Source organism: Dermochelys coriacea, chromosome 10 (genome assembly GCF_009764565.3).
Source record: "Dermochelys coriacea isolate rDerCor1 chromosome 10, rDerCor1.pri.v4, whole genome shotgun sequence".
Classification (NCBI taxonomy): Eukaryota; Metazoa; Chordata; order Testudines; family Dermochelyidae; genus Dermochelys; species Dermochelys coriacea.
Window position 1 is genome coordinate 554,137 of NC_050077.1, and position 24,610 is coordinate 578,746.

The window sequence follows — 24,610 nt, forward strand, 5'->3', positions numbered from 1 at the left end:
TATTTTTCTTTCTGAGCATTTGTTCTATGTTCAAACTGCTGTTGTCATCTGGCAGTGGAGTCCCCAGTACACTGCCTATTCTGTTGCTGCCACTGGAAAACCACGATGTGAACTTAGCCAGTGAGAAACCTGCATCCATCATGTTGGCTCCTGTCCCAGTCAGCTGAACTGGGAGTGAATCTTTCCCATTTTTACATGTGCATGACGGTTGTTAGCTATTCTAAGCCACTGGGCTCAACACATGATGATTTCCCTGTCTGGCACGTGCATGCATCTTCACTCTTGCTGGTGGATGCTCTGGAACTGCTTGCATCAAGAGCTCTAGAATAAGCCCACAGACTGCACTGAGGAGCTGGGCAGTGGCACCCCCACAAGCACCCAATCTTGTCCCCCTGATAAGTGGCTGGGACTTGAGCTCCTCTTCTCAGCTGCCAATCCCCCGTTATTCATTCCCTGCCTCCTGCAGCTACTTCTCCTCTCCAAGTCTTCCCCAACAGGCATGCTGTTCTGACACCCCTTTTCCCACCCACCTGTCCCAACACCCTTTGGCTCCCAAGCCTTCTTGCTATGAGTCTTTCCATGACCCCAACAAATGCCTGTTTCCCAGCTCCCAAGTAGTATTTCCCTGTAACCCATACCACCCTCTGTTTACAAGGATCCTCCAGCTGGAAATGAAGTAAAATTCTCTGCAGTTAATGCTCTTACTTTGGGTGAGTAAGGCAGACTATGGCTCTTTCCAAAGATGACATGCTTTGTAGCACTGAGAGGGAGACCAGAAATGCTTTCTATTAACAGTAACATTTCTCATTTCAGAGTCAAGTATGTGAAACCTGTGGAATTGGAATGCACTTGCCTTGTGCTGGAAAATATTTCAAAGCTCAGATGGAACCACACTGTCCCCACTGTAATGAGTTTTGGCCGCATGAGATTCCAGGTAGTAAGCAACCCATTTTACAACTCTCGTCTAATAATACCTGGGCATGGACTGAGATATTTAATGGTGATACTTAAGTTACTGTAGTCATGATGTAATGACAGTGGATTGAACTTTCTTACTTACTGGAACCTTCAAGTATTTCAGCTGGTGGATCTTGCTTTGGTAATTTTGTGCACCTATAACTGTCAAGGTTGTGCCTTTACTCCTGGAGTTCTAGACCCTCTCTACTACCAGCAGTACGTTGAGTGAAAAAAAAATCTGGAAATACTCAGTTTGTTGAAGCAGAAGCTTCTTGGAATACCTTAATTTAACTAATGAAATGGAACATTTCTAACAGAAGTCACAAGCAAATAAGAGTTTACACATTTTTAGCCATTTAGTGAGAATTCGGAGTTCATGAAAGTGTATTGTCAGGGTAACAACACAAACCAGTATTTTGTTCACTAACATTGCATTTTTTCTTAACACAGAGGTAAATCAGCCAGATTCCCAGTTGCCTTCAAGTGCCCCGAGGGAAAGGAGAGGAACCTCATCCTCAGGAACAAGGCAGCGTTAGAAAGACCAGCTTCAGTTAGAGCGGCCATTTTCTTTCACTGTTTTACAGATGAGCCCAATTGCAGTTTACTTCAGCGTTGGTGTAAAATGTATCATTTTGAAAGTAGGAATGCCTAGGGAACAAAGTCAACTTTCTTTTTATGGTTTGTTTATACTCTGCTAAAACCTTGCTAGAAGTTTGAAAATAAAACTGTTCTGACCTTGGCCTCCCTGCTCAGTTCCTGCACTGTTAAGGTCAGCATAGCTGTAGTGGAGGCTGTCATAGTATGTGTACATAGCTATCATCATAGCCAAAGGGGGGTGGGGTATTATGCCTGTGTAGGAATGGGAGATTTGACTGCTGCTGCCTCAGTTGTGTAAGCTGATCCACATAGATCTTTACACCGTTAAATTAAATGGGGTGCAGGGGTCCATCTGCACAGGTCTGAATGTGTAACTGGGACAGGAAAGCTCAGTGCAGGGGAGTTTGTGCAAATCCTCCAAAAATAGAACTTTTTAAAAGACACAGGACCTATTTAGACTTCCATTTTAAAACTGTTATAAAATCTGTAAAATCAATGAGGTTTGTCAACCATTCTGTCATCCTCATTGAATTCAGTGAAGGTGCCACTAACAGGGCTCAGTATTAACACCATCTCCACCTAGTTCCAGCCCTTCTCTGAAAGGATGTTTTTAAACATAGTCTGAGTATTCACATACACATTCATTCTTTATTGCTCCAAATCTGACAGAGGTGGCACCAGAAGCACATCTCAGGGTTTCCCAAGCTTTAAGAGCATCTATTAAGCCTCCCTTTAATACCATGATTTCATAGTAATTGTTGGTTAGAATAAATAATGCTAAGTTAGCACTTCTGCTGCACCTTCATTTCTTAGATCTCAAAATCCCTGCAGTCTCACAGCTGTGCAAGCACAAAAGCAGGTGGGTAATCTTTTCAGCCCAGAATGCCAGACAGTAGAAGTTAAGCATCTCTTTCACAGTTCCTTCTGTTATAATTGTTTTTTACATAATACCCCAGAAAATGGTTTAGGGTGGGAGAGGGGAGCCTAATGGGAATGAGCACCAGATGAAGGAACAGTCTCCAAACACCACATGCCCATTCCTTCACTGGCTCGCTACACAAGAGCTCATGTTGAAGCTTCATTCTAAGCAAACACACACTTGGGATTTGCCTAACAGTGAGAGAACTCTGCATTTGCAATGATTAGTAATATCAGAGCTTTAATCAAGAAAATGAAATCTTCATTTAATATTTCCCCTGTGAGCAAATGGGCTTTTTGTTAAATCAGCGGATGAGAAGTCACTGCAGTGTCCATGTTTTGTATATTAATGTACTTCTCCAGCAGCTATTTTTAAAAATCATTTTAGAATAGTCTGTTTCCTTACAATGGCTTGGAAGGGAGAGAAGTACCAGACCCTGCCAGCTGCAACAGCAAGGATGGTAAAGAATTAATTGCTGGTGAGAATGAAAGGAATACAGTCCATCTCCCCCCAAAGGGCACAACACAAGTACTACAGCTGAGCTCTATAACTGAATTATATAATAATCCAGTGTATTACACTTCCACCCCTCATTAGCAATAGACTTGACTGCTGGCTTGGCTCTTTTTATTATCTGAGATTTTGTATAAATGTTATCCACCATAATGGAAGTCATGGCTATGCAACTATTATTAAATTCAGATGGATGGTAAACTTACAATGGGTCACATACTCCCTTCAGCTCTACTTTGACAATCACACCATTTGGGGCCCAGTTTCTTGATGATGCCCATATATAGTCTTGTTTTGGGTATGTATACTTGAGCTGATAATTTGACAGATGTTCTTTATTAGGAATTTATTGGAAACATTAACAAAACAGTGAATGCTGCTGCACTACCTCATTTCTGATTTTTTTGTTTAGATTTCTCGCTATGTCAGGAAGCAGAAAGAACTGAATTTCTTAACCCAACTCTGCCCTTTAAGCAAAAGAAAATGAACATTCTCATGTTAAGAAAACTTTCCTCTGTTGAAGATCTGAAAATTCTTTCCCTAATCAAGAGTACAGCATGCTGCATTTTTTATATTACCTTAAATTGCACAACAGAGATTTATCCACAACAGATAATGGTTTATGACCACCAGAAACTGACAGAGAAGCTGACATCGAGAGATCGTACATAATGCCAGTATTTAACTGGAATAAACAGAACCTGTCCTGGTGTCAGAATACAAGCTTGAAATGCAGCCCGTTCAAACTTGGGGAACTTAACTAAATCGGGATCCTCCACATCCACCTATAAATCAAACACAATTTGTTTTCAGATCCGAAGATGGGTTGGTTAATTAAAATTAAATTATCAATTTTTAGATTTTAAGCAGTTATTTACCTGGCTGGTGGTGTGAAGAATTTGGGTTTCATGTGGATATAGATTTTCTGATTCCTGGGGAGAGTACAGACGGATGTATTTTCTTCCAATTACCTGCAGGTGGAAGGATATAAATTTTCCATCTGTCATTAATCTGCACGTTACCTGCTGAAATAGGGTTTGACTTCAGTTAATTAGTTATCAGTCAAGTGCTTATCATGATACAGAGGGATAGAGCATTAAACAGTAGACTACAGCAGATTGCCAGATCCTGGGCAAAACAGGTAAAGTCATGATTTTTGCTACGGAGGAACAGGTACTCTATAATGAAGAATGAAATCAGGTCAGATCGGGTTGTAACCTATGTACCTGGCTTCATAGAACAGGTAAAATGCTTTTAAGGAAGGGAAGGCAGCTCTTCCTCTTGAAATTCATTTTTAATTATATGGCACCCAGTCTCTAAAGTGCTGTTGGGGCTAAACATATCTAGAAGGAAACAATGTTGAAAGGATGGTGAATAAAAAAAGGTATCGAGTTAGCTGTGTCTGCTGAGCTGAGCCGTGCTACATGCAAGAGGGTAAAGGTGATATTTCCAGGTAGCAGCCAACTGATGCTGAGCTTGCTCATACTCTACCAGGTCTAATTTTTCCATCACCATTAAATTTGTTCTCTACATGGTGATGTGTAACTGGGAGAGTAGAATTATGAAAGTAGCTGGACTGATTGACCTGCACTTCTCTGAGTTGCAGGCAGGTGATGCTAAACATTAATTGGCAGACTAATTAAAGTTGCTAGGCTATGAAACTTCACAGGCACTTGTGCTCTCTGTTAGCAATAGAATAATGCCTCCATCACTGGCGATCCCTCAATTTAAGGATGAATTCAACCACAGATTTACATATGGGTCCTGAGATCACGCAGGAGTCTGATTCGGGTACCACAGATCCGCCTGCAGTACGTACAGATATTTTCTGGTGGATCAGCTGCCTGCTGGGAAAAAGGTTCTTTCTTTTTCATTCCTTCTCTCTTTGTTGCCTGCCAAATCCAGGAAAAGTCTCAGGAGCAAAATCAGGACCAGTATGCTTTAGAAACTGTATACATTAGGGAATTCTTCCTAGCAAAATGCAGTCACAGTCATCTCTGGGTGGAACATGGCAGCTGTTTAACTGCGTGGCAATTCTAAACAGCCATTTTTAGAAAAGTAAGCGATAAAGAATATAATCTCTAATTGAAATGTAGCCTACTTAGGTAAGTAGGGCTAACACCCCTTCTTATTAACAAGCACAAATAGCCAGGGCCTCAGTTATATGGCTCAGCTGGAGGCAATGTGAAAGAATGGAATAGCTGTATTTGTCTTAGTGCATTGACTGAGGTGTCTGCTAAGAATCTGAAGGAGAGAAAAGAGCAGCTGAGGTCTCCAGCCTATAAACAAACTCACAGTTGGACATCTTAAATTGTAAACTCTAGGTAGGCAATCTTCATTTGTTTGTGCCATGCTAGTACAAAGTAGCCTCAATCCTGATCGGAGCCTCTGGGTGCTTCTGTAGTGTAAACGTTAATCAACCTACCAGCAATAATCTTTCATTTATCTGAGAAAAGCACTAATTTGGCTAGGGTGAGAACACAGTTTAAACTCCGAATTTTCATGGAAGTACAAAGAGCTATTTCATAAGATAATCAGGGCTGATGGTGTTGTTTTGCCCTTGTGCTATATATTCACCCAAAACTCTGCTGCACCCTAGAGAGGAGAAGGAAGGTTTTATGGATAATGCCCCATGCAGGGAATCTGGAGAAATAGGTTCTTCCCAACTCTGCCATGGACTGCAGGTGTGACCATGAGAAACTCACATCTCCTTTCTGTGCTTGGGTTCCTCACCTGTAAAATGGAGCTAAATAATACTTCCCTACCTCTCTGGGCATTGACAGCATAAATCTGTTAACATCTGTCAGATGCTGAGATGTGCTCATCAGGTGACATAAACTACTAAGGTGATGAGCACATCAGAGACATAATAAACTATTCACACATGCCATTCTTATCAATCGAGCCTTCAGCTACCCTCACCTCTAGTACTTATGTATGTTCTAGTTGTATTGTTAAAGTTACACTTGGGTTATACAGTCATTAAAAAAAAAACAGAGTACAGACCTGGACAAATAAATTTTGCTGTGGATCTTGATGAAGAGGTGAGATGGTTCCCTCTGGGCCAAACCAAGCATTAATGGTGATGTCATCTTCTTCCCCTTCCCCCAGGCTGCAGTAATCAGGGATGCAAATATCCTGCTTCAGTTCTGGGATCTACTCCCAGTAACCAACAACAACGCAGAAATTAAATTAATTTCACCAAATGAAATTAATAGGCAGCAGGTTTAAAACAAACAAAAGGAAGTATTTCTTCACACAATGCACAGCCAACTCATGGAACTCCTTGCCAGAGGATGTTGTGAAGGCCAAGACTATAACAGGGTTCAAAAAAGAACTAAGTCTATCAACGGCTATTAGCCAAGATGGGGCAGGTCCCTAGCCTCTGTTTGCCAGGAGCTGGTACTGGATGTCGGTTGATGGATCACTTGATGATTGCCAATTCTATTAATTCCCTCTGGGGCACCTGGCATTGGCGACTGTCGGAAGACAGGATACTGGCTAGATGGACCTTAGGTCTGACCCAAGGTGGTCCTTCTTAGATTCTTATGTAAAAGTACACAATGAGAGCGTACATGTGCTGATGCGCAGAGCAGTGTAAATATGGATGGCATGTCCAGAATAGAAGACCAGGCCCTATCTCAAGGTGCGGACAATGGCACTCAGATCAATACAATGGAGACAAGTGAGACAGCCCATGTAAATCATATTTCCAAAATTATAAACCAGCTGGTTAAATAAACCACAAAGGTTGGATGGTTCAACAGTCAGTAGAAGAATAGGGCCACGAGGATCTGTAGGAAATGTCCCCAAACTACTGTACTGTAAAGCTAAAATCTATGGGAATTTTTTTAATTCTGCAGAGAAATTTTCTTCTTTAGCAGTTAAACTCAAAACACAGTAAGAAACACTAATGAAAATATTGTTTTATTTGTGAATTGACTATGTTACTAGCATGCTGATCAAGTTATTTATTAAAATCTTTTGCATCTTAATAGAACTCAAATAAAATTCAGATATTTAATCTACTCTTTTCAGTTATAATTAAATAGCAACAATAAAAAAAATCCCTTTTCCTTCTTCCCCTGTTCCCACCTCCTCCCTCTTGCATAATTGTTAGAAGTGTCTTTACTCATGGGCTGAGACCTGCTCACTAGTTATTTGTATAGTGATAGCATGCAAAGGCTGCACTTACTGTACAGACACAGACAGTGTCCCTGGCCAGAGAGCTTACAATGTAAGTGGAGACATGACAAGATGAAGGAAGCCAAAACAGAGAGGAGGTAGAGGAAATGGGGGAATGAGAATTACAAGAATGAGTCAGAATGGTGGTAATGCATGCGTCTTGGCAGAGGAGCAGATTGCTCTTGACCTATGAAATTAATCCCTCCACCCCATCGTTCAGTCTGACCCTTACGTCACCCCAGCATACTCCCCTCACCAGACAAATCTCCCTTCTAACTGGAAGGAAGGTTCAGAAGTAACTGCACAAGTGGAGAGAAGAAGAGTTTACTTTCTGAAGATGGGTAGAGAGTAGGGCCAGGAGCCCATAGAAGTGGGGCCACAGTCACTGGAGTTTCAGAAGCGGATTCATCTGTCCCGCAGTGGTGACAATGGTCAGGGACATGTGATCAACAACAGAAAGGGATCCCTGGCTTACTTTAAATCAATACACAATCTAGAGTCGTTCCAACCCTCTCGTCTAGTCTTGCCAAGGGCAGAGAAAGATCATTGTGAATGAGACTGTAGCACAGGGGGTCACTAGGTCAGACTGCTACTAGCCTGCTCTGTTTATCTGAACACACAGGGAGCAGATGATGAAATGAAGCCTGTTACCTACTGTGCTGCAGCTGAACCGATTGCTTGCAGACTGTCCCCTGCCCAAACTGCCGACGGATTTCCTGGATGCAGAACTGCTGCTCCTGCTATATCCACACACGCAGGCGCATGACATGGTCACAAAGCATTACAAAGACTGGATTTTCTCACCCTGAAAAGGTACCAGCGCACTAAACAGGATGGATCCAGGGTAGAGTCACAGACCCTCCCTATCCCTTCAAGTTACGGTGCAGGTGGAAAATCCTAAAACATTATGGAGAACACAGAGTCTCCTTCCAACTAATAGTGTCCAGGCTGCAACTGAGATTCTCAGTATGACCCATGTGCTGGCAGAAAGCTGACAGGTGCAGAGGACCACATGGTTTGGACAGAGACCTTCCTTAGTGAAGGATTTATTAAAGGGGATACTCTATATCTTAATAAAGAGGATAGGATAGAAGCTGATAAAAAGTACAGCAAGATCTTAAGAAAACCAGTCAAAGGACAAAGAGTTCCATTCAATTACATTACATGAAGGCAAACAACTAAATATCAAAACGTTTTATAAATACTTGTAAATAAATGCTACAAGTCTAAGTATTAAGACGTGTGAACTTGAGTGCCTGGTTTAAATGAGGATATTGATGTAACAGGCATCAAAGAAACTTGGTGCAACGATGATAATCACTGGGACACAATATACAGAAATGACAGAATAGGTTGCACTGGTGTGGGGGGTGGCACTATATGTGAAAGAAAGTAGAGTCAAATATACTAAAAAATCTTAAATGAATCAAACTGTTCCACATAATCTCTAGGGGTAGAAATTCCAAGCTTGAATAATCACAGGTTTCAGAGTAGCAGCCGTGTTAGTCTGTATTCGCAAAAAGAAAAGGAGTACTTGTGGCACCTTAGAGACTAACAAATTTATTAGAGCATAAGCTTTCGTGAGCTACAGCTCACTTCATCGGATGCATTTGGTGGAAAAAACAGAGGAGAGATTTATATACACACACACAGAGAACATGAAACAATGGGTTTATCATACACACTGTAAGGAGAGTGATCACTTAAGATAAGCCAACCACACAGACTATGCTGACAGCTTGTGCCACACACTCTCAAGGAAACTGCGGAACCACCTGATCAACATCCTCTACAGCAAACAGGGAAAGATTAAGAATGAGCTCTCAAAACTGGATACTCTCATAAAGAACCAACCTTCCACACAAACTTCCTCGTGGCTGGACTTTACAAAAACTAGACAAGCCATTTACAAAACACACTTTGATTCTCTACAAAAGAAAAAGGACACTAAGCTATCTAAACTACTATATGCCACAAGGGGCCACAACAATTGTTCCCGTAACCCACCCAGCAATATTGTTAATCTATCCAACTATACTCTTAACCCAGCGGAAGAATCTGTCCTATCTCGGGGCCTCTCCTTTTGCCCCTCCACCCCCACGAACATGATACAGTTCTGTGGTGACCTAGAATCCTATTTTCGACGTCTCAGACTCAAGGAATATTTCCAACACACCTCTGACCAACATATTAACCCACAGAGACCTTCCTGCCAACACTACAAAAAGAAGGATTCTGGGTGGACTCCTCCTGAAGGTCGAAACAGCAGCCTGGATTTCTACATAGACTGCTTCCGCCGACGTGCACGAGCTGAAATTGTGGAAAAGCAGCATCGCTTACCCCATAACCTCAGCCATGCAGAACACAGTGCCATCCACAGCCTCAGAAACAACTCTGACATCATAATCAAAAAGGCTGACAAAGGAGGTGCTGTCGTCATCATGAATAGGTCAGAGTATGAACAAGAGGCTACTAGGCAGCTCTCCAACACCACTTTCTACAAGCCATTACCCTCTGATCCCACTGAGAGTTACCAAAATAAACTACAGCATTTGCTCAAGAAACTCCCTGAAAAAGCACAAGAACAAATCCGCACAGACACACCCCTGGAGCCAGGACCTGGGGTATTCTATCTGCTACCCAAGATCCATAAACCTGGAAATCCTGGACGCCCCATCATCTCAGGCATTGGCACCCTGACAGCAGGATTGTCTGGCTATGTAGACTCCCTCCTCAGGCCCTTCGTTACCAGCACTCCCAGCTATCTTCGAGACACCACCGATTTCCTGAGGAAACTACAGTCCATTGGTGATCTTCCTAAAAACACCATCCTAGCCACTATGGATGTAGAAGCCCTCTACACCAACATTCCACACAAAGATGGACTACAAGCCGTCAGGAACAGTATCCCCGATACTGTCACGGCTAACCTGGTGGCAGAACTTTGTGACTTTGTCCTGACCCATAACTATTTCACATTTGGTGACAATGTATACCTTCAAATCAGCGGCACTGCGATGGGTACCCGCATGGCCCCACAGTATGCCAACATTTTTATGGCTGACTTAGAACAACGCTTCCTCAGCTCTCGTTCCCTAATGCCCCTACTCTACTTGCGCTACATTGATGACATCTTCATCATCTGGACCCATGGAAAAGAAGCTCTTGAGGAATTCCACCATGATTTCAACAATTTCCATCCCACCATCAACCTCAGCCTGGACCAGTCCACACAAGAGATCCACTTCCTGGACACTACGGTGCTAATAAGCGATGGTCACATAAACACCACCCTATATCGGAAACCTACTGACCGCTATTCCTACCTACATGCCTCTAGCTTTCATCCAGATCATACCACTCGATCCATTGTCTACAGCCAAGCGCTACGATATAACCGCATTTGCTCCAACCCCTCAGACAGAGACAAACACCTACAAGATCTCTATCATGCATTCCTACAACTACAGTACCCACCTGCTGAAGTGAAGAAACAGATTGACAGAGCCAGAAGAGTACCCAGAAGTCACCTACTACAGGACAGGCCCAACAAAGAAAACAACAGAACGCCACTAGCCATCACCTTCAGCCCCCAACTAAAACCCCTCCAACGCATCATCAAGGATCTACAACCTATCCTGAAGGATGAGCCATCGCTCTCTCAGATCTTGGGAGACAGACCAGTCCTTGCTTACAGACAGCCCCCCAATCTGAAGCAAATACTCACCAGCAACCACACACCACGCAACAGAACCACTAACCCAGGAACCTATCCTTGCAACAAAGCCCGTTGCCAACTCTGTCCACATATCTATTCAGGGGATACCATCATAGGGCCTAATCACATCAGCCACACTATCAGAGGCTCGTTCACCTGCGCATCTACCAATGTGATATATGCCATCATGTGCCAGCAATGCCCCTCTGCCATGTACATTGGCCAAACTGGACAGTCTCTACGTAAAAGAATGAATGGACACAAATCAGACGTCAAGAATTATAACATTCAAAAACCAGTTGGAGAACACTTCAATCTCTCTGGTCACTCGATCACAGACCTAAGAGTGGCTATACTTCAACAAAAAAGCTTCAAAAACAGACTCCAACGAGAGACTGCTGAATTGGAATTAATTTGCAAACTGGATACAATTAATTTAGGCTTGAATAGAGACTGGGAATGGATGAGTCATTACACAAAGTAAAACTATTTCCCCATGGTATTTCTCCCTCCCACCCCACCCCCCACTGTTCCTCTGATATTCTTGTTAACTGCTGGAATTAGCCTACCTGCTTGTCACCATGGAAGGTTTTCCTCCTTCCCCCCCCTGCTGTTGGTGTTGGCTTATCTTAAGTGATCACTCTCCTTACAGTGTGTATGATAAACCCATTGTTTCATGTTCTCTGTGTGTGTGTATATAAATCTCTCCTCTGTTTTTTCCACCAAATGCATCCGATGAAGTGAGCTGTAGCTCACGAAAGCTTATGCTCTAATAAATTTGTTAGTCTCTAAGGTGCCACAAGTACTCCTTTTCTTTTTGCAAGCTTGAATAGTAAGAGTATAGCAGTAGGAATATACTACTGACCACCTGACCAGGATGGTGATTGTGAAATCACCAGGGCGATTAGAGAGACTATAAAAACAGAAACCCCAATAATAATGGGGAATTTCAACTATTCCTATATTGTCACCTCAGGAAGGGATGCAGAGATAAACTTTTTAGATGTCATTAATGACTACTTCTTGGACCAGCCAGTCCTATAACTCAGAAGGGGAGAGGCAATCCTTGATTTAGCTTTAAGTGGAACACAGGGTCTGGTCCAAAAGCTGAATATACTTGAACTGCTTGGTAACAGTGACCATAATGTAATCAAATGTAATATCCTTGCAGGGAGGATATACCAAAGAAACATACTAACTTCAAAAAGGGGATTTACACAAAAATGAAGACGCTAGTTAAATGGAAATTAAAAGGAACAGTCACAAGGCTGAAATGCCTGCCAACTACACAGAACCTATTTACAAACACCATAATAGAGGCTCAAACTAAATATATAACCGTGCCCCTCCCAAAAGCCCCCCACCATAAAGACAACCCAAAAAATGCCACCCTGGCTACACAGCAGAGTAATAGAGGCGGTTAGAGACAAAAAGGGGTTCTTTAAAAATTGTAAGTCAAATCCTACTGAGGAAAATAGAAAGGAGTATAAACTCTGGCAAATCAAGTGTAGAAGTATAATCAGGCATGCCAAAAAAGAATTTGAAGAGCAACTAGCAAAAAATGCAAGAACCAACAGCAAACATTTTTTGTAAATTCATGAGAAGCAGGAAGCCTGCCAAACAATCAATGGAGCCACTGGACGATCAAGGTGCTTAAGGAGTACTCCAGGAAGATAAGGCCCTTGCGGAGAAGTAAAATGAATTCTTTGCAACAGTATTCACTGCAAGGATGAGATCCCTATTGAGTGTGGGTTGTAGCTGTTTGATGATACCCCACATGGTTTCCAGTGTGGGGTGGTAGGGAACAACTAGGGGTGTTCAGTCCGAGGGGGTTTTATTTCTGTATCGAAGCAGGTTCTCTCAGAGTATTTGTATGGCCTGTTCCACTTTTTGTTTTTGTGTTGGATGGCTGTCATCATGGAGGTCATTTCCTTATACGCCAACATCCCTCACAATGACAGCATTGCTGCCTGCCTCAAACATTTACAAGACAATGGACAACACTCAGAGATCCACCCCAAACACATCCATTTCAGCCTCACCCAGAACCATTTTACATTCAACAACAAACACTTTGTCCATACCGTTGGAACAGCCATGGCTACTACGATGGCTCCCCAATATGCCAACCTCTTCATGGGCCACCTTGAAGAAGAATTTCTGGACAAATGCGCCACGAAACCAATGATATACCTGAGATACACCCATGATATTTTCATCCTCTGGACACATGACTTAAACTCCCTCATAGATTTCCACCACAACTTCAACAACCACCACCCATCCATCAGACTCTTTCTGGAACACTTCCACACTTTCAACTTCCTGGACACTATGATTAGCTTTAATAATGGAATCTATAGATAACCATATACACGAACATAAGGATGGCTCTACTGGGTCAGACCAAAGGTCCATCTAGCCCAGTATCCTGTCTTCCGACAGTGACTGATGCCAGGTGTCCCAGAGGGAGTGAACAGAACAGGGAATCATCAAGTGATCCATCCCCTGTCGCTCATCCCCAGCTTCTGGCAAACAGAGGCTAGGGACACCATTCCTGCCCATCCTGGCTAATAGCCATTGATGGACCTAGAGATAAAGCAAGAAACCACTGGATCACCCCACATACCTTCAAAGATCCAGTAAAATGAAAAGGAGTACTTGTGGCACCTTAGAGACTAACAAATTTATTTGAGCATAAGCTTTCGTGAGCTACAGCTCACTTCATCGGATGCATCGGAACTGTAGCTCACGAAAGCTGATGCTCTAATAAATTTGTTAGTCTCTAAGGTGCCACAAGTACTCCTTTTCTTATTATGGATACAGACTACCATGGCTGCTAGTCTGAAATAGATCCAGTAATCACTCCAAACACACCAAGAAATCTGTTATCTACAGCCAGACACTCAGATACCATGGAACATGCTCTGAGGAGAATGTCTGGGATTCACACCTTAACACACTCAAAACCACCTTCACCAAACAAGGACACTCAACCAGAGAAGTAGATCGGATCATGGAATGGGCCACCCAAATTCCCTGAGAGAACCTGCTTCAGTACAGAAATAAAAACCCTTCTGAACACACACCCCTATTTGTCACCTACCACCCCATACTGGAACCCATTCTGGATATCATCAAACAATGACAACCCATACTCGATGAGGACCCCATCCTCAAAGAAATCTTTCCTGGACCCTCCCTTCTGGCCTTGCACTCCCCAACCTCTCCAAGTTCATCATCAGATGCAAGCTCCCCACAGACCAGGACACACCAAATCAAAGCAGCACCAGACCCTGCCAGAACAACAGATGCAAAACCTGCAGACATATCTCAATTGCTACAATGATCAAGACCCCTCCCAACACATCATTCAAGATCCATGGATCTGACACATGCCCCCACACGCTCCAGAGCACTAAATGCCCCCAAAACAATAAATCAAACAATCACTGCACTCTCGACTGAACTCACAGGAAAATGATAAAAGACAAAACCACCCTATCGCCTGGGGGTGAACACTTTTCACAAAAAGAAAAGGAGTACTTGTGGCACCTTAGAGACTAACAAATTTATCAGAGCATAAGCTTTCGTGAGCTACAGCTCACTTCATGCCACAAGTACTCCTTTTCTTTTTGCGAATACAGACTAACACGGCTGCTACTCTGAAACCTGTCACTGTAAGGAGAGTGATCACTTAAGATGAGCCATCACCAGCAGCAGGGGGGGGAAAGGAGGAAAACCTTTCATGGAGACAAGCAAGGTAGGCTAATTCCAGCAGTTAATAAGAACAGTTGAGGAACAGTGAGGGGTGGGGAGGGGGGAGAAATAACATGGGGAAAGTTTTACTTTGTGTAATGACTCATCCATTCCCAGTCTCTATTCAAGCCTAAATTAATTGTATCCAGTTTGCAAATTAATTCCAATTCAGCAGTCTCTCATTGGAGTCTGTTTTTGAAGCTTTTTTGTTGAAGGATAGCCACTCTTAGGTCTGTAATCGAGTGACCAGAGAGATTGATGGGTCGTCCACTTCCTGGACACTACGGTGCTAATAAACGATGGTCACATAAACACCACCCTATATCGGAAACCTACTGACCACTATTCCTACCTACATGCCTCTAGCTTTCATCCAGATCATACCACTCGATCCATTGTCTACAGCCAAGCTCTACGATATAACCGCATTTGCTCCAACCCGTCAGAAGGAGACAAACACCTACAAGATCTCTATCATGCATTCTTACACCTACAATACCCACCTGCTGAAGTGAAGAAACAGATTGACAGAGCCAGAAGAGTACCCAGAAGTCACCTACTACAGGACAGGCCCAACAAAGAAAGTAACAGAACGCCACTAGCCATCACCTTCAGCCCCCAACTAAAACCTCTCCAACGCATCATCAAGGATCTACAACCTATCCTGAAGGACGAGCCATCACTCTCACAGATCTTGGGAGACAGACCAGTCCTTGCTTACAGACAGCCCCCCAATCTGAAGCAAATACTCACCAGCAACCACACACCACACAACAGAACCACTAACCCAGGAACCTATCCTTGCAACAAAGCCCGTTGCCAACTCTGTCCACATATCTATTCAGGGGATACCATCATAGGGCCTAATCCCATCAGCCACACTATCAGAGGCTCGTTCACCTGCGCATCTACCAATGTGATATATGCCATCATGTGCCAGCAATGCCCCTCTGCCATGTACATTGGCCAAACTGGACAGTCTCTACGTAAAAGAATGAATGGACACAAATCAGACGTCAAGAATTATAACATTCAAAAACCAGTTGGAGAACACTTCAATCTCTCTGGCCACTCGATCACAGACCTAAGAGTGGCTATACTTCAACAAAAAAAGCTTCAAAAACAGACTCCAACGAGAGACTGCTGAATTGGAATTAATTTGCAAACTGGATACAATTAACTTAGGCTTGAATAGAGACTGGGAATGGATGAGTCATTACACAAAGTAAAACTATTTCCCCATGGTATTTCTCCCCCCCACCCCACCCCCCACTGTTCCTCTGATATTCTTGTTAACTGCTGGAATTAGCCTACCTTGCTTGTCACCAGGAAAGGTTTTCCTCCTTTCCACCCCCTGCTGCTGGTGATGGCTTATCTTAAGTGATCACTCTCCTTACAGTGTGTATGATAAACCCATTGTTTCATGTTCTCTGTGTGTGTGTATATAAATCTCTACTCTGTTTTTTCCACCAAATGCATCCGATGAAGTGAGCTGTAGCTCACGAAAGCTTATGCTCTAATAAATTTGTTAGTCTCTAAGGTGCCACCGGTACTCCTTTTCTTGTTAGGGGATAGCAAGCAGGGCATCTGCCTGGGGTCCCACGCTACAGGGGCCTTGTGAAGCTAAGTTGCTCAGGCTTCAGCTTCAACCCCAGATGGTGGGGCTTTGGCTTTCTGCCCTGGGTCCCCAGCAAGTGTAATGCTGGCTCGGCTTGGCAGACCCCCTGAAACCAGTGGGGCCCAGACCCCTGGTTGAGAACCACTGCCTTATAGCATGTGCTAGCTACTTATGCTAAACAGTCTGTCCCACCTTGCATTTTGCTCTGACGCTGGGAGTGCCTTTGCCAGACCTGAAAAAGACGTCTCTGTGGCTCGAAAGTGTCTCTCTCTAAGGCCAGGTCTACAATACCATTTACTTCAGTATAACATATAACTCAGGGGCATGGGCAGCAGGTATAATAGGCCAGGGGAGTCTCTGCCTTCCATGGCGCTGCTGCGGCCACCAGACCTCTGGTTGCAGGGTTTTGGGGAGAAGTTTTTGATTGATTATGCCCCATGCAGGTTCAGGGGCAGCTGAGCAGGCAGTATGGAGTCCAGGGAGTTTACTGATGAACCCAGAAAGCTGAATAGCACATACCGCCTGCTCAGCTACCCCTGAACCTGCATGGGGTGTATCAAAAGCTTCTTCTGGAACAGAGAGACACTTTTCCCCAGGCGGCTTGGGGAGGTGCATCGCGGCTGCAGCTGGCCTGGGACTCCTCCAGGCAGGCGTGGGGAGGCCTAAGGGCTTTGGTCAGCCTGGGGTTCCTCTGGATGAGGTGGGTGGGGTAGTGGGTCTTGGAGCTCTGGCTGCGGGAAGAAGGGGTGGAGCCGGTGTTGGGGTGTGAATAAGCCACCCCCCTGAGCGACATAAGTTACACCGACCTAAGTGCCAGTGTGGACAGCGCTATGTCGGCAGGACAGCTATTGCCTCTTATGGAGGTGGATTTATTATGCTGACAGGAGAGGTCTCTCCCGTTGGCAAGCATCGTCACCAGACATGCTACAGCGGTGTAGTTGTGCTGATGTAGTGCTTTTAGTGTAGACTAAACACCAACAGAAGTTGACCCAGTAAAATATATTGCCTTGTCTCTACAGCAAGCTGAAAAAAATATTCATTTTTAGATTTACCTGATCAAAAAGCTGATGCTGGGCAAGGTATCCAATGCTATTCTGGAATTACAGGAGAGAGAAAGAGAATGAATAATGATTTATAGGGTCTGGCTTCACATTTATGGAAGTTACTTATAAATAAAGTCAATTACTGGCATAATTTATTCCAAAATGCTCGAGTCAACTGAATAATAACTGACTATTTTAGCTGTATCAGAGTAGCAGCCGTGTTAGTCTGTATTCGCAAAAAGAAAAGGAGTACCGGAAATGCATCCGATGAAGTGAGCTGTAGCTCACGAAAGCTCATGCTCTAATAAATTTGTTAGTCTCTAAGGTGCCACCGGTACTCCTTTTCTTTTTATTTTAGCTGTAAACGCTCCTTTTGCTGGAGATATGATGCCATATGGTCCTGCCAGCTCAGAGACTTCTGATCCTGAGGCTTGTGCCACAGTGCAGTGATGTTTAGTATCTAACCTGATGTCCCATTTCTTCACATCCCTTGTTACAGGTTGCAGTGAAATTGGATCTTATGAGATCTCACAAAGCACCAGAATCAATTAGAGGAACAGTACTGGTGACTATGGGGCTTGGTCTGAGGCTCCTGGCCTTCACTAGACCAGGTCAGGCCAGGGGGATATAGTCACCATCTGGGACAGAATGACTACTCCAGAGATGGAGGGCAAAAAAGGGGAAGAAATGGTGAGAGATTTTCTAGAGTCTTTGTTCCACCTGTAACAGAAGCTTCAGAGCGGGGATCTGTGCAATAGCAGGATGAGGCCTCTACAGCTCCACACCCGTGTTATCTGTAATATCAGTGAATATAACCAAGGGGCGAGTTTGTTTTCGAGTCACACTAACATCCCCACAGTTTAAATGAGTCGCATACAAGACTCATGGGAAAGTGGAGGAGCAAATATGCTGCAAAGAGCACGAAGAACAGTCATGGGATGAGTCTCCTGATGGCAACGATCAAAACCAGCAGGCCTCTAAAATCTCCCCTATGGCCAGGGATTCACCCTTTAAACAGGCAAAGTTTTAGATTGTTTATTGATAGACTCATTGATAATCACACACAGATCAATATATATATAACATGGGGCTTCCCAGAAGAGGGGTGATCTTAAGTCACCTGCTCAATGCCTAGAAAAGCTCCTAAAATTCCAGTTGCTGCACATTAACATTTAGATAAGGAGAAAGCGAATCACTGGTGCAAACTGGGGCGCTTCCAATTCCTGAAAGTATTTCAGGCACCATGACTCGCATAAGGCAGCTGTCCCCAAATTTTTTACCTTGCGCCCATCCTTACCCCTGTCCACCCCCCTTCTTCCCCCTGTAACGGACAGAGGTAGGAAGGCTGAGGCTGGAGCCACAGCTGGGAACAGGGGCGAGGCCTCAGACAGGCATGGGGCTGGCAGTTGGGGCCGGCAGTTGTGGCCAGCAGCTGGGTGGCGCTCCCGCCCCCCACATGGGGGCTATCCTGGGCCCCCAAACGTCCCTCCATGCCCCCCAGGGGGCGTGCTGCACAGTTTGGGACCTCTGGTGTAAGGTATTCTGCAAGCAGCTCTCTGTTCTAATATTCTTTGCCAAGTGCGTCTAGGACAGAATTCCCCAGTCCAATACCAGACTTTGTCTGGAGATAAAACAGTGTGAAAGTAACAGACCTTGTTCACAATATACTGATCAATGAAGTCATTGACAATCATGAGCTTCTGAGACCATTCCTCATCCGTATACCGGGAACCCACTTCTACAGGGACTGTGCGGAAGCCGGCAATTTGGCGGAGATAATCCAGACTGGAAGAAAGCAGATTCCATTATTTTCAATCTTTGCTCCAACGTTTTCATTATTTTTCCTGGTTTGGATGTCAGATGGGAAATCCATTTTCTGAGAGCGTTTTGTGAACAAAGAACATTAGTGTCACAGAGCAGCTGCCTTTGTCCTTTGCCCTAAGATGATTATGGAAACATCCTGAGCACTCCAGTGGAGAATTTACCTGATAGCAAGGGCAGCCCCCCCTCCCCTGCGGCCCCAGTCGCCTTCCCCAACCAGAGCCCCTCCACCCCAAGCACCAGGTGGGCAGCATGTGACCCCCGCCTGCCCCGAGTGCAGGGCGGGCAGGCAGCGCACAGTCCCCCCAACTGCAGGGAAGGCGGGCAGCCCCACCGAGTGCAGGGTGGGCGGCACGTGGCCCCCCCAGTCCCAACCACAGAGTGGGCACCCCAGTGCCTCCAGCCCCCCTGCCCCCAGTGCTGGGTGGCCCCAGCAGCACTGACAAGGATTAGCCTTCCTGGGCTGGGGCCAAGGGGGGAAAGGGCAAGTGGGAGGGGGCTTCGGGGATAAGTGTGGACGGGGGCCATGCGGGGCTGTTTGTGGGGGGCACAGCCATCCCCAGCCTATTAGATGCGCTGCTCGTGCCTGATGGGTGTCTCAGGAAGTGTTGTTTACATGCCATTTGCCAGAAAGAGTATCCCTAAGAGGAGAGGTGGAAGCTGCATTGCTTGGAATATTATTATTAATTATTTTCCATTTACACAGCACCTGAAGTCTGGTAGGCGATTTACAAGACTAATATGCAGAGAAAGCCTCTGCTCTCAAAAGCCAGCCAACCAGAGAGACCAAGGATGCAGGCAGAAAAGGAATGAGCAGTGAGGTTTGTATGCATCTTAATACCACCATTTTTCTTCAGTTAAAAAACCCCTATTTCCTATTTGAAAACATCTTTGAGAAGAGAAAAAGGGATTATAAAAGTACTGAGTGAATAATGAACCAAAATTTATTCAATGAACGTAGCTTCTATTTGTGCTTGTGGAATATCAGCAAGCAGGTGAGGGTTTTCTCAAATTCATTTGAGAGTTTTTTGTAAATTTATTTTACTCTATAGATCAATCATGTGCTTTTGGCTACAAATATTCACTACACAATATTGAAATTTTAGGTGCATTGCTTAAGGTAAGTCAATGTTAAGGTAAGTCACATGATATCGTTAGGCTGAGCCTGCAAGCACTTCCAGTGTTAATGTTTGTGCTTGTAAATGAAAAATTTCATTTCCAATAATTCTTGGACATACAACTTTGAAATTCACTTTCATCAAATATTTCTCAGTAAATCTTGATTGTGTGAATGCTTGCAGAAAGAAGAGACGTGGCTGAGGCAAATTCAAATAAATAACCACGAGAATCTTTGGCAATATATCCCCATCTCCGATGTACAGCACTAGAAAATGCATCAAAGAGAGGTTCCCTGCATTGGCTTCTGAAAAGATGGCATGGATGACAAACCAGCTCTCTTCCAACATCTGATTTCTATTATTCTATCATTATTAGCAAGGCAAATCTATTAGGATGCAAGTTTCTGAACTGGATCTGTTACACCCAAGTACTATTAGCAATGAAAAATATTTCAGAAGTAGAGCAAATTATGCAGCAAGATGATGCTCCTAGCAGGAATCACTGGAGATGGCATTTCATACCTTACAGAGGCATACATTGTTCTGGACTTAGTTAACTGGTGCAGAAAACACGCTTGCTTCATCAGGGCAAAAGATGAAGCTGTTTTTAAGCTCTTGTCCTCACCTCCATTTCTTCATACATGGCCAGTGGTCAACAATACCCTCCAGGATAACAGGCTTTTGTGGAATCATATAATTTTCTCTGAAATGCTCTAGAGAAGGGCAGTGAAGCCGTGGAATAACTTCTTCTGATTTTATTGATGGAACGGTAGTGTGGTCATTCCGGATTTTCTGAAACACAGGGATTTTTTAGCACAACAAAGTAACCTGCTCTTTATTACATCAGAAAACATGTATGTTAAAAAACAGTGTTACTCTCTCCCAGCAAAGGAGATGCTGAAATCACTTGAACTGAGGGTGTAACATAAACAGGGAAAAGCGACCATCAACCTGTGGAACTTCTTGCCAGAGGATGTTGTGAAGGCCAAGACTACAACAGGATTCAAAAAAGAACTAGATAAATTCATGGAGGATAGGTCCATCAATGGCTATTAGCCAGGATGGGCAAGGATGCGTCTCTAACCTGTTTGCCAGAAGCTAGGGGACAGGGGATGGATCACTTAATGATTACCTGTCTGTTTTTTCCCTCTGGGGCACCTGGCATTGGCCACTATTGGAAGGCAGGATACTGGGTTAGATGGACCTTTGCTCTGACCCAGTATGGCTGTTCTTATGTTCTTAAGCAGAACGTGGATAAAATCCTCAGCACTCCTCCAACCTGCAAAGACTTCCCCAAATGCCCAGGACTCTAAAGTAAAACTGCTCTTATGTCCTAAGCGCATATGGATGGAGAAGCCAGATTTACAGCTTCCCTCAGGCATACTGGTGAGTGTGGGGGGAAGCTGACCTCTCCTTTGTGTTGCCTGCCCTGCCTCTTGTGTTGCATGTCAATGCAACAGCCTACAGCGTCTCACAAAAATCTCACAATTAGTAGCGGTGGACTGACTTATGGAGGCTGGAATCATCAGTTCTTTTCTCAGCAGCAGGATATGGAATAGGAACAAAAGCAGAAAAGGAAGAGAGATTTCAGCAGGTCACCAAATTAAAAAAAAAAGTAAAATGAACAGGAAATTCTCCAAGCTGCACTGAGAGCTGCTGCAAGTGGCAGCTCTTACAGTGTATCAAAGTAGTTCTGTGTATTCAGAAAGAGTGATTTTGTGAATCCCAGGATGGGGAACCTAGAGACACTTTTTCCTGTCTTACCACTGACTCACTGCGTGACCTCTGGCACATCACATATCCATTTTACAGATAGAAAACCTAAGGCATAGAATGGTGATGATTCTCATTTATAGGGCCTGCAAGGATCAATTCATTCATGTTTGTAAGATCTTTTGACTGATCCTTGAATGGAAAGTACCACAAAAGTGTGATAGAGGCCTCCCATTAATTGGGAAACCAGAGGATGATATAAGCAAGAAGTAGATAAAAAATGGGACAGAATACCTTTAGATCTGCAAATAAACTGAGAAAACAGGATGAAAAGTTCCATGTAAACAAACAAAAACAAAAAAAGAGGAATGATTGCATAAAAGCATCATCTTCTGCCTCTGTAAAGCTCATCTCATTTGTATTGCCTGAGATCTCTGCTTTTACCCAAGAACGAGAGAGGCCCAGTTACATGATTTACTCCCCAAGATCAGTGGCTTCTTGACCCAGCCTGGATTTTGGGATCTAGTTATTTGCTGGAATAACAGTTCCCATTCTCTCTGTATGTAATACAGTGGTGGACAAGAACATTGAGAACTGCTACCTTTCTATGTGACTCCTTTGTGTCTTCTTCAGCAGACCGTTTCCCATACGTTAGATGCTTCTGAAGGACATTAATTATCCTAACCAGGATATTATCCAATATGGATGCTCCCATCAGCAGTCCCATGTCACAGACCCGAATTGTATCTGCTATGGTGCCTTGCTCACTGCACATACACAGCACTTTGAAAAGGCAGCCATAAGAATAGACTCGTCGCCAGTCCTTGTCCACATCTCTCCAAGTCCCAATATTAAGCTTTTCCCAAGAGTAATCTATTATTATTTCACTGACTTGTAAGCAGGTTTCCCTTGTGCCTCCAGAGCAGAGGCTTCCAGCTCCATAGAGGAGGTCTCCAGCTTGCTGGAGCAGTGAGATGACACTTTCCTCCACTTTCTCGCTGAAGTCCAATTTCAGGTCTTTCTTAGTGTTGGGCAGCAATGCCCTGATGTCTGCCCACAGGGCATTCCCTGCTGAGACCTGATCTGCGGCGGGGCTGGAGCTTGTGGCTCGGCCCTCAGGAGAGCTGGGTCGGGACATGAGGCCCCCTAGGGGCTGACTACTGCTGCTGGACAGCTAGGTTAAGGGCTGGTTCTCTTGCCCGCCAGCTCCTGTAAGCAAACACAAATGTTACTTGTGAGCAGAGCCAAAGGGGCCCAATGTGGAAGCCAGGCAGTCACAGTGCCACACTGAGAGCACCTCCCCCCGTGCACCCTCTCCCCCTAAGAGCACCCCTCCCTCTAAGAGTGCCACTCCCTCACCTCTAGAGCACCCCTCCCCCATGCACGACCTCCCCTCAAGGGCACCCCTCCAAGAGTGTCACCTCCTCTCCCCAAGAGCACCCCTGCTCACCCCATGCACCCCTCCCTCCCCCCAAGAGCACCCCTGCTCACCCCATGCACCCCTCCCTCCCCCCAAGAGCACCCCTCTTTGCCCCATGCACCCCTCCCTCTAAGAGTGCCACTCCCTCACCTCTAGAGCACCCCTCCCCCATGCACGACCTCCCCTCAAGGGCACCCCTCCAAGAGTGTCACCTCCTCTCCCCAAGAGCACCCCTGCTCACCCCATGCACCCCTCCCTCCCCCCAAGAGCACCCCTGCTCACCCCATGCACCCCTCCCTCCCCCCAAGAGCACCCCTCTTTGCCCCATGCACCCCTCCCTCTAAGAGTGCCACTCCCTCACCTCTAGAGCACCCCTCCCCCATGCACGACCTCCCCTCAAGGGCACCCCTCCAAGAGTGTCACCTCCTCTCCCCAAGAGCACCCCTGCTCACCCCATGCACCCCTCCCTCCCCCCAAGAGCACCCCCCTTTGCCCCATGCACCCCTCCCTCTAAGTGTCACCGCCTTGCCCCTAGAGTGCCCTCCCCCATGCCCCCTTCACCCCAAGAGCACCCCCCTCGCCCCATGCACCCCTCCCTCTAAGAGCGCCACCCCCCACCCCTAGAGCTCTCCTCCCTCATGCACCCCCTCACCCCTAGAGCACCCATCCCCTATGCACCTCTCCCTTTGAGAGAGTCCCATGCACCCCTCGCCCCAAGATCGCCCCTCCTCGCCTCACGCACCCCTCCAAGAGCGTCACCCCCTCGCCCCTAGAGCGCCCCTCCCCCGCGCAGCCCGGGAGGGCGGGAACCGCCCCGCACCTCTCAGCAGCGCCGCCTACCGTAGCCCTGCAGCCAGCGCCCCTCGCGCCGGCCGGTGCTCCGAGTTCCGCATCTACTGGGCCTGCGCAGCCCCGCCCCACCCGGACTGAGAGCGCGGCCTGGCCGTGGCTCCGCCTCCCGCTGTCCTCCCGCTCGGGGCGCGCGCCGGCGCTAACAGGGCGGGGCCTGGCCAGAGCAGCCGCGGCCCGTGGGGAGCGCAGAGCGCGGCCGGCCCGCTCGCCTCCCGCCGTGCGCGGCCTCGGGGCCCGCGTCGGGGCTTGGGGCCAGGCAGGCGATCAGGGCCCGTGTCGGACCAAGCCCGGCAGGTCCCCGCCCCTGGCGCACGCCGGTGGGTGTGAGCCCGCCCTGGCCCTGCCTGCGCGCGGCGCGCGGCCCGCTCCCTGCGGGG

The 24,610-nt window shown here is 45.7% G+C and overlaps 2 protein-coding genes across 8 annotated transcripts in view; one reads left to right on the forward strand and one right to left on the reverse strand.

Annotated features, from left to right (window-relative positions):
• The window catches only part of NSMCE1 (NSE1 homolog, SMC5-SMC6 complex component), a 38,445-nt gene extending 36,749 nt beyond the window's left edge, over positions 1–1,696 (forward strand). For all 3 annotated transcript variants that reach the window (XM_043493713.1, XM_038420000.2, XM_043493714.1), the window contains 2 exons: positions 814–934; positions 1,408–1,696. In XM_043493713.1, the coding sequence (XP_043349648.1) occupies positions 814–934; positions 1,408–1,493 (207 nt within the window). In that variant the 3' untranslated portion in view covers positions 1,494–1,696. The remainder of the gene's footprint in view (positions 1–813; positions 935–1,407) is intronic.
• On the reverse strand, positions 13–24,610 carry KDM8 (lysine demethylase 8). 5 transcript variants are annotated; one of them, XM_038419995.2, is made up of 8 exons: positions 24,222–24,597; positions 22,563–23,170; positions 20,874–21,040; positions 18,962–19,094; positions 17,319–17,360; positions 5,993–6,142; positions 3,865–3,957; positions 13–3,771 (listed from the first exon to the last, which is right to left on the reverse strand). In XM_038419995.2, the coding sequence occupies exons 2-8, from the start codon at positions 23,097–23,099 to the stop codon at positions 3,607–3,609; spliced, it is 1,287 nt and encodes a 428-aa protein (XP_038275923.1). In that variant the 5' UTR covers positions 23,100–23,170; positions 24,222–24,597; the 3' UTR covers positions 13–3,606. The 5 variants fall into 5 exon arrangements, with proteins under 5 accessions (XP_038275923.1, XP_038275924.1, XP_043349646.1 ...); XM_038419996.2 differs by having other exon boundaries at positions 24,202–24,597; XM_043493711.1 differs by lacking the exon at positions 5,993–6,142 and having other exon boundaries at positions 2,183–3,771; positions 24,202–24,610.

Coding starts and splice junctions, on each gene's coding strand:
- KDM8 (XM_038419995.2), bottom strand. CDS start 23,099: ATGTCCCGACCCAGCTCTCCTGAGGGCCGAGCCACAAGCTCCAGCCCC. Junction 21,041..22,562: donor CAAAGGAGTCACATAGAAAG/GTAGCAGTTCTC, acceptor CCTGTGTTTCAG/AAAATCCGGAATGACCACAC. Junction 3,772..3,864: donor TTCTTCACACCACCAGCCAG/GTAAATAACTGC, acceptor TTTGATTTATAG/GTGGATGTGGAGGATCCCGA.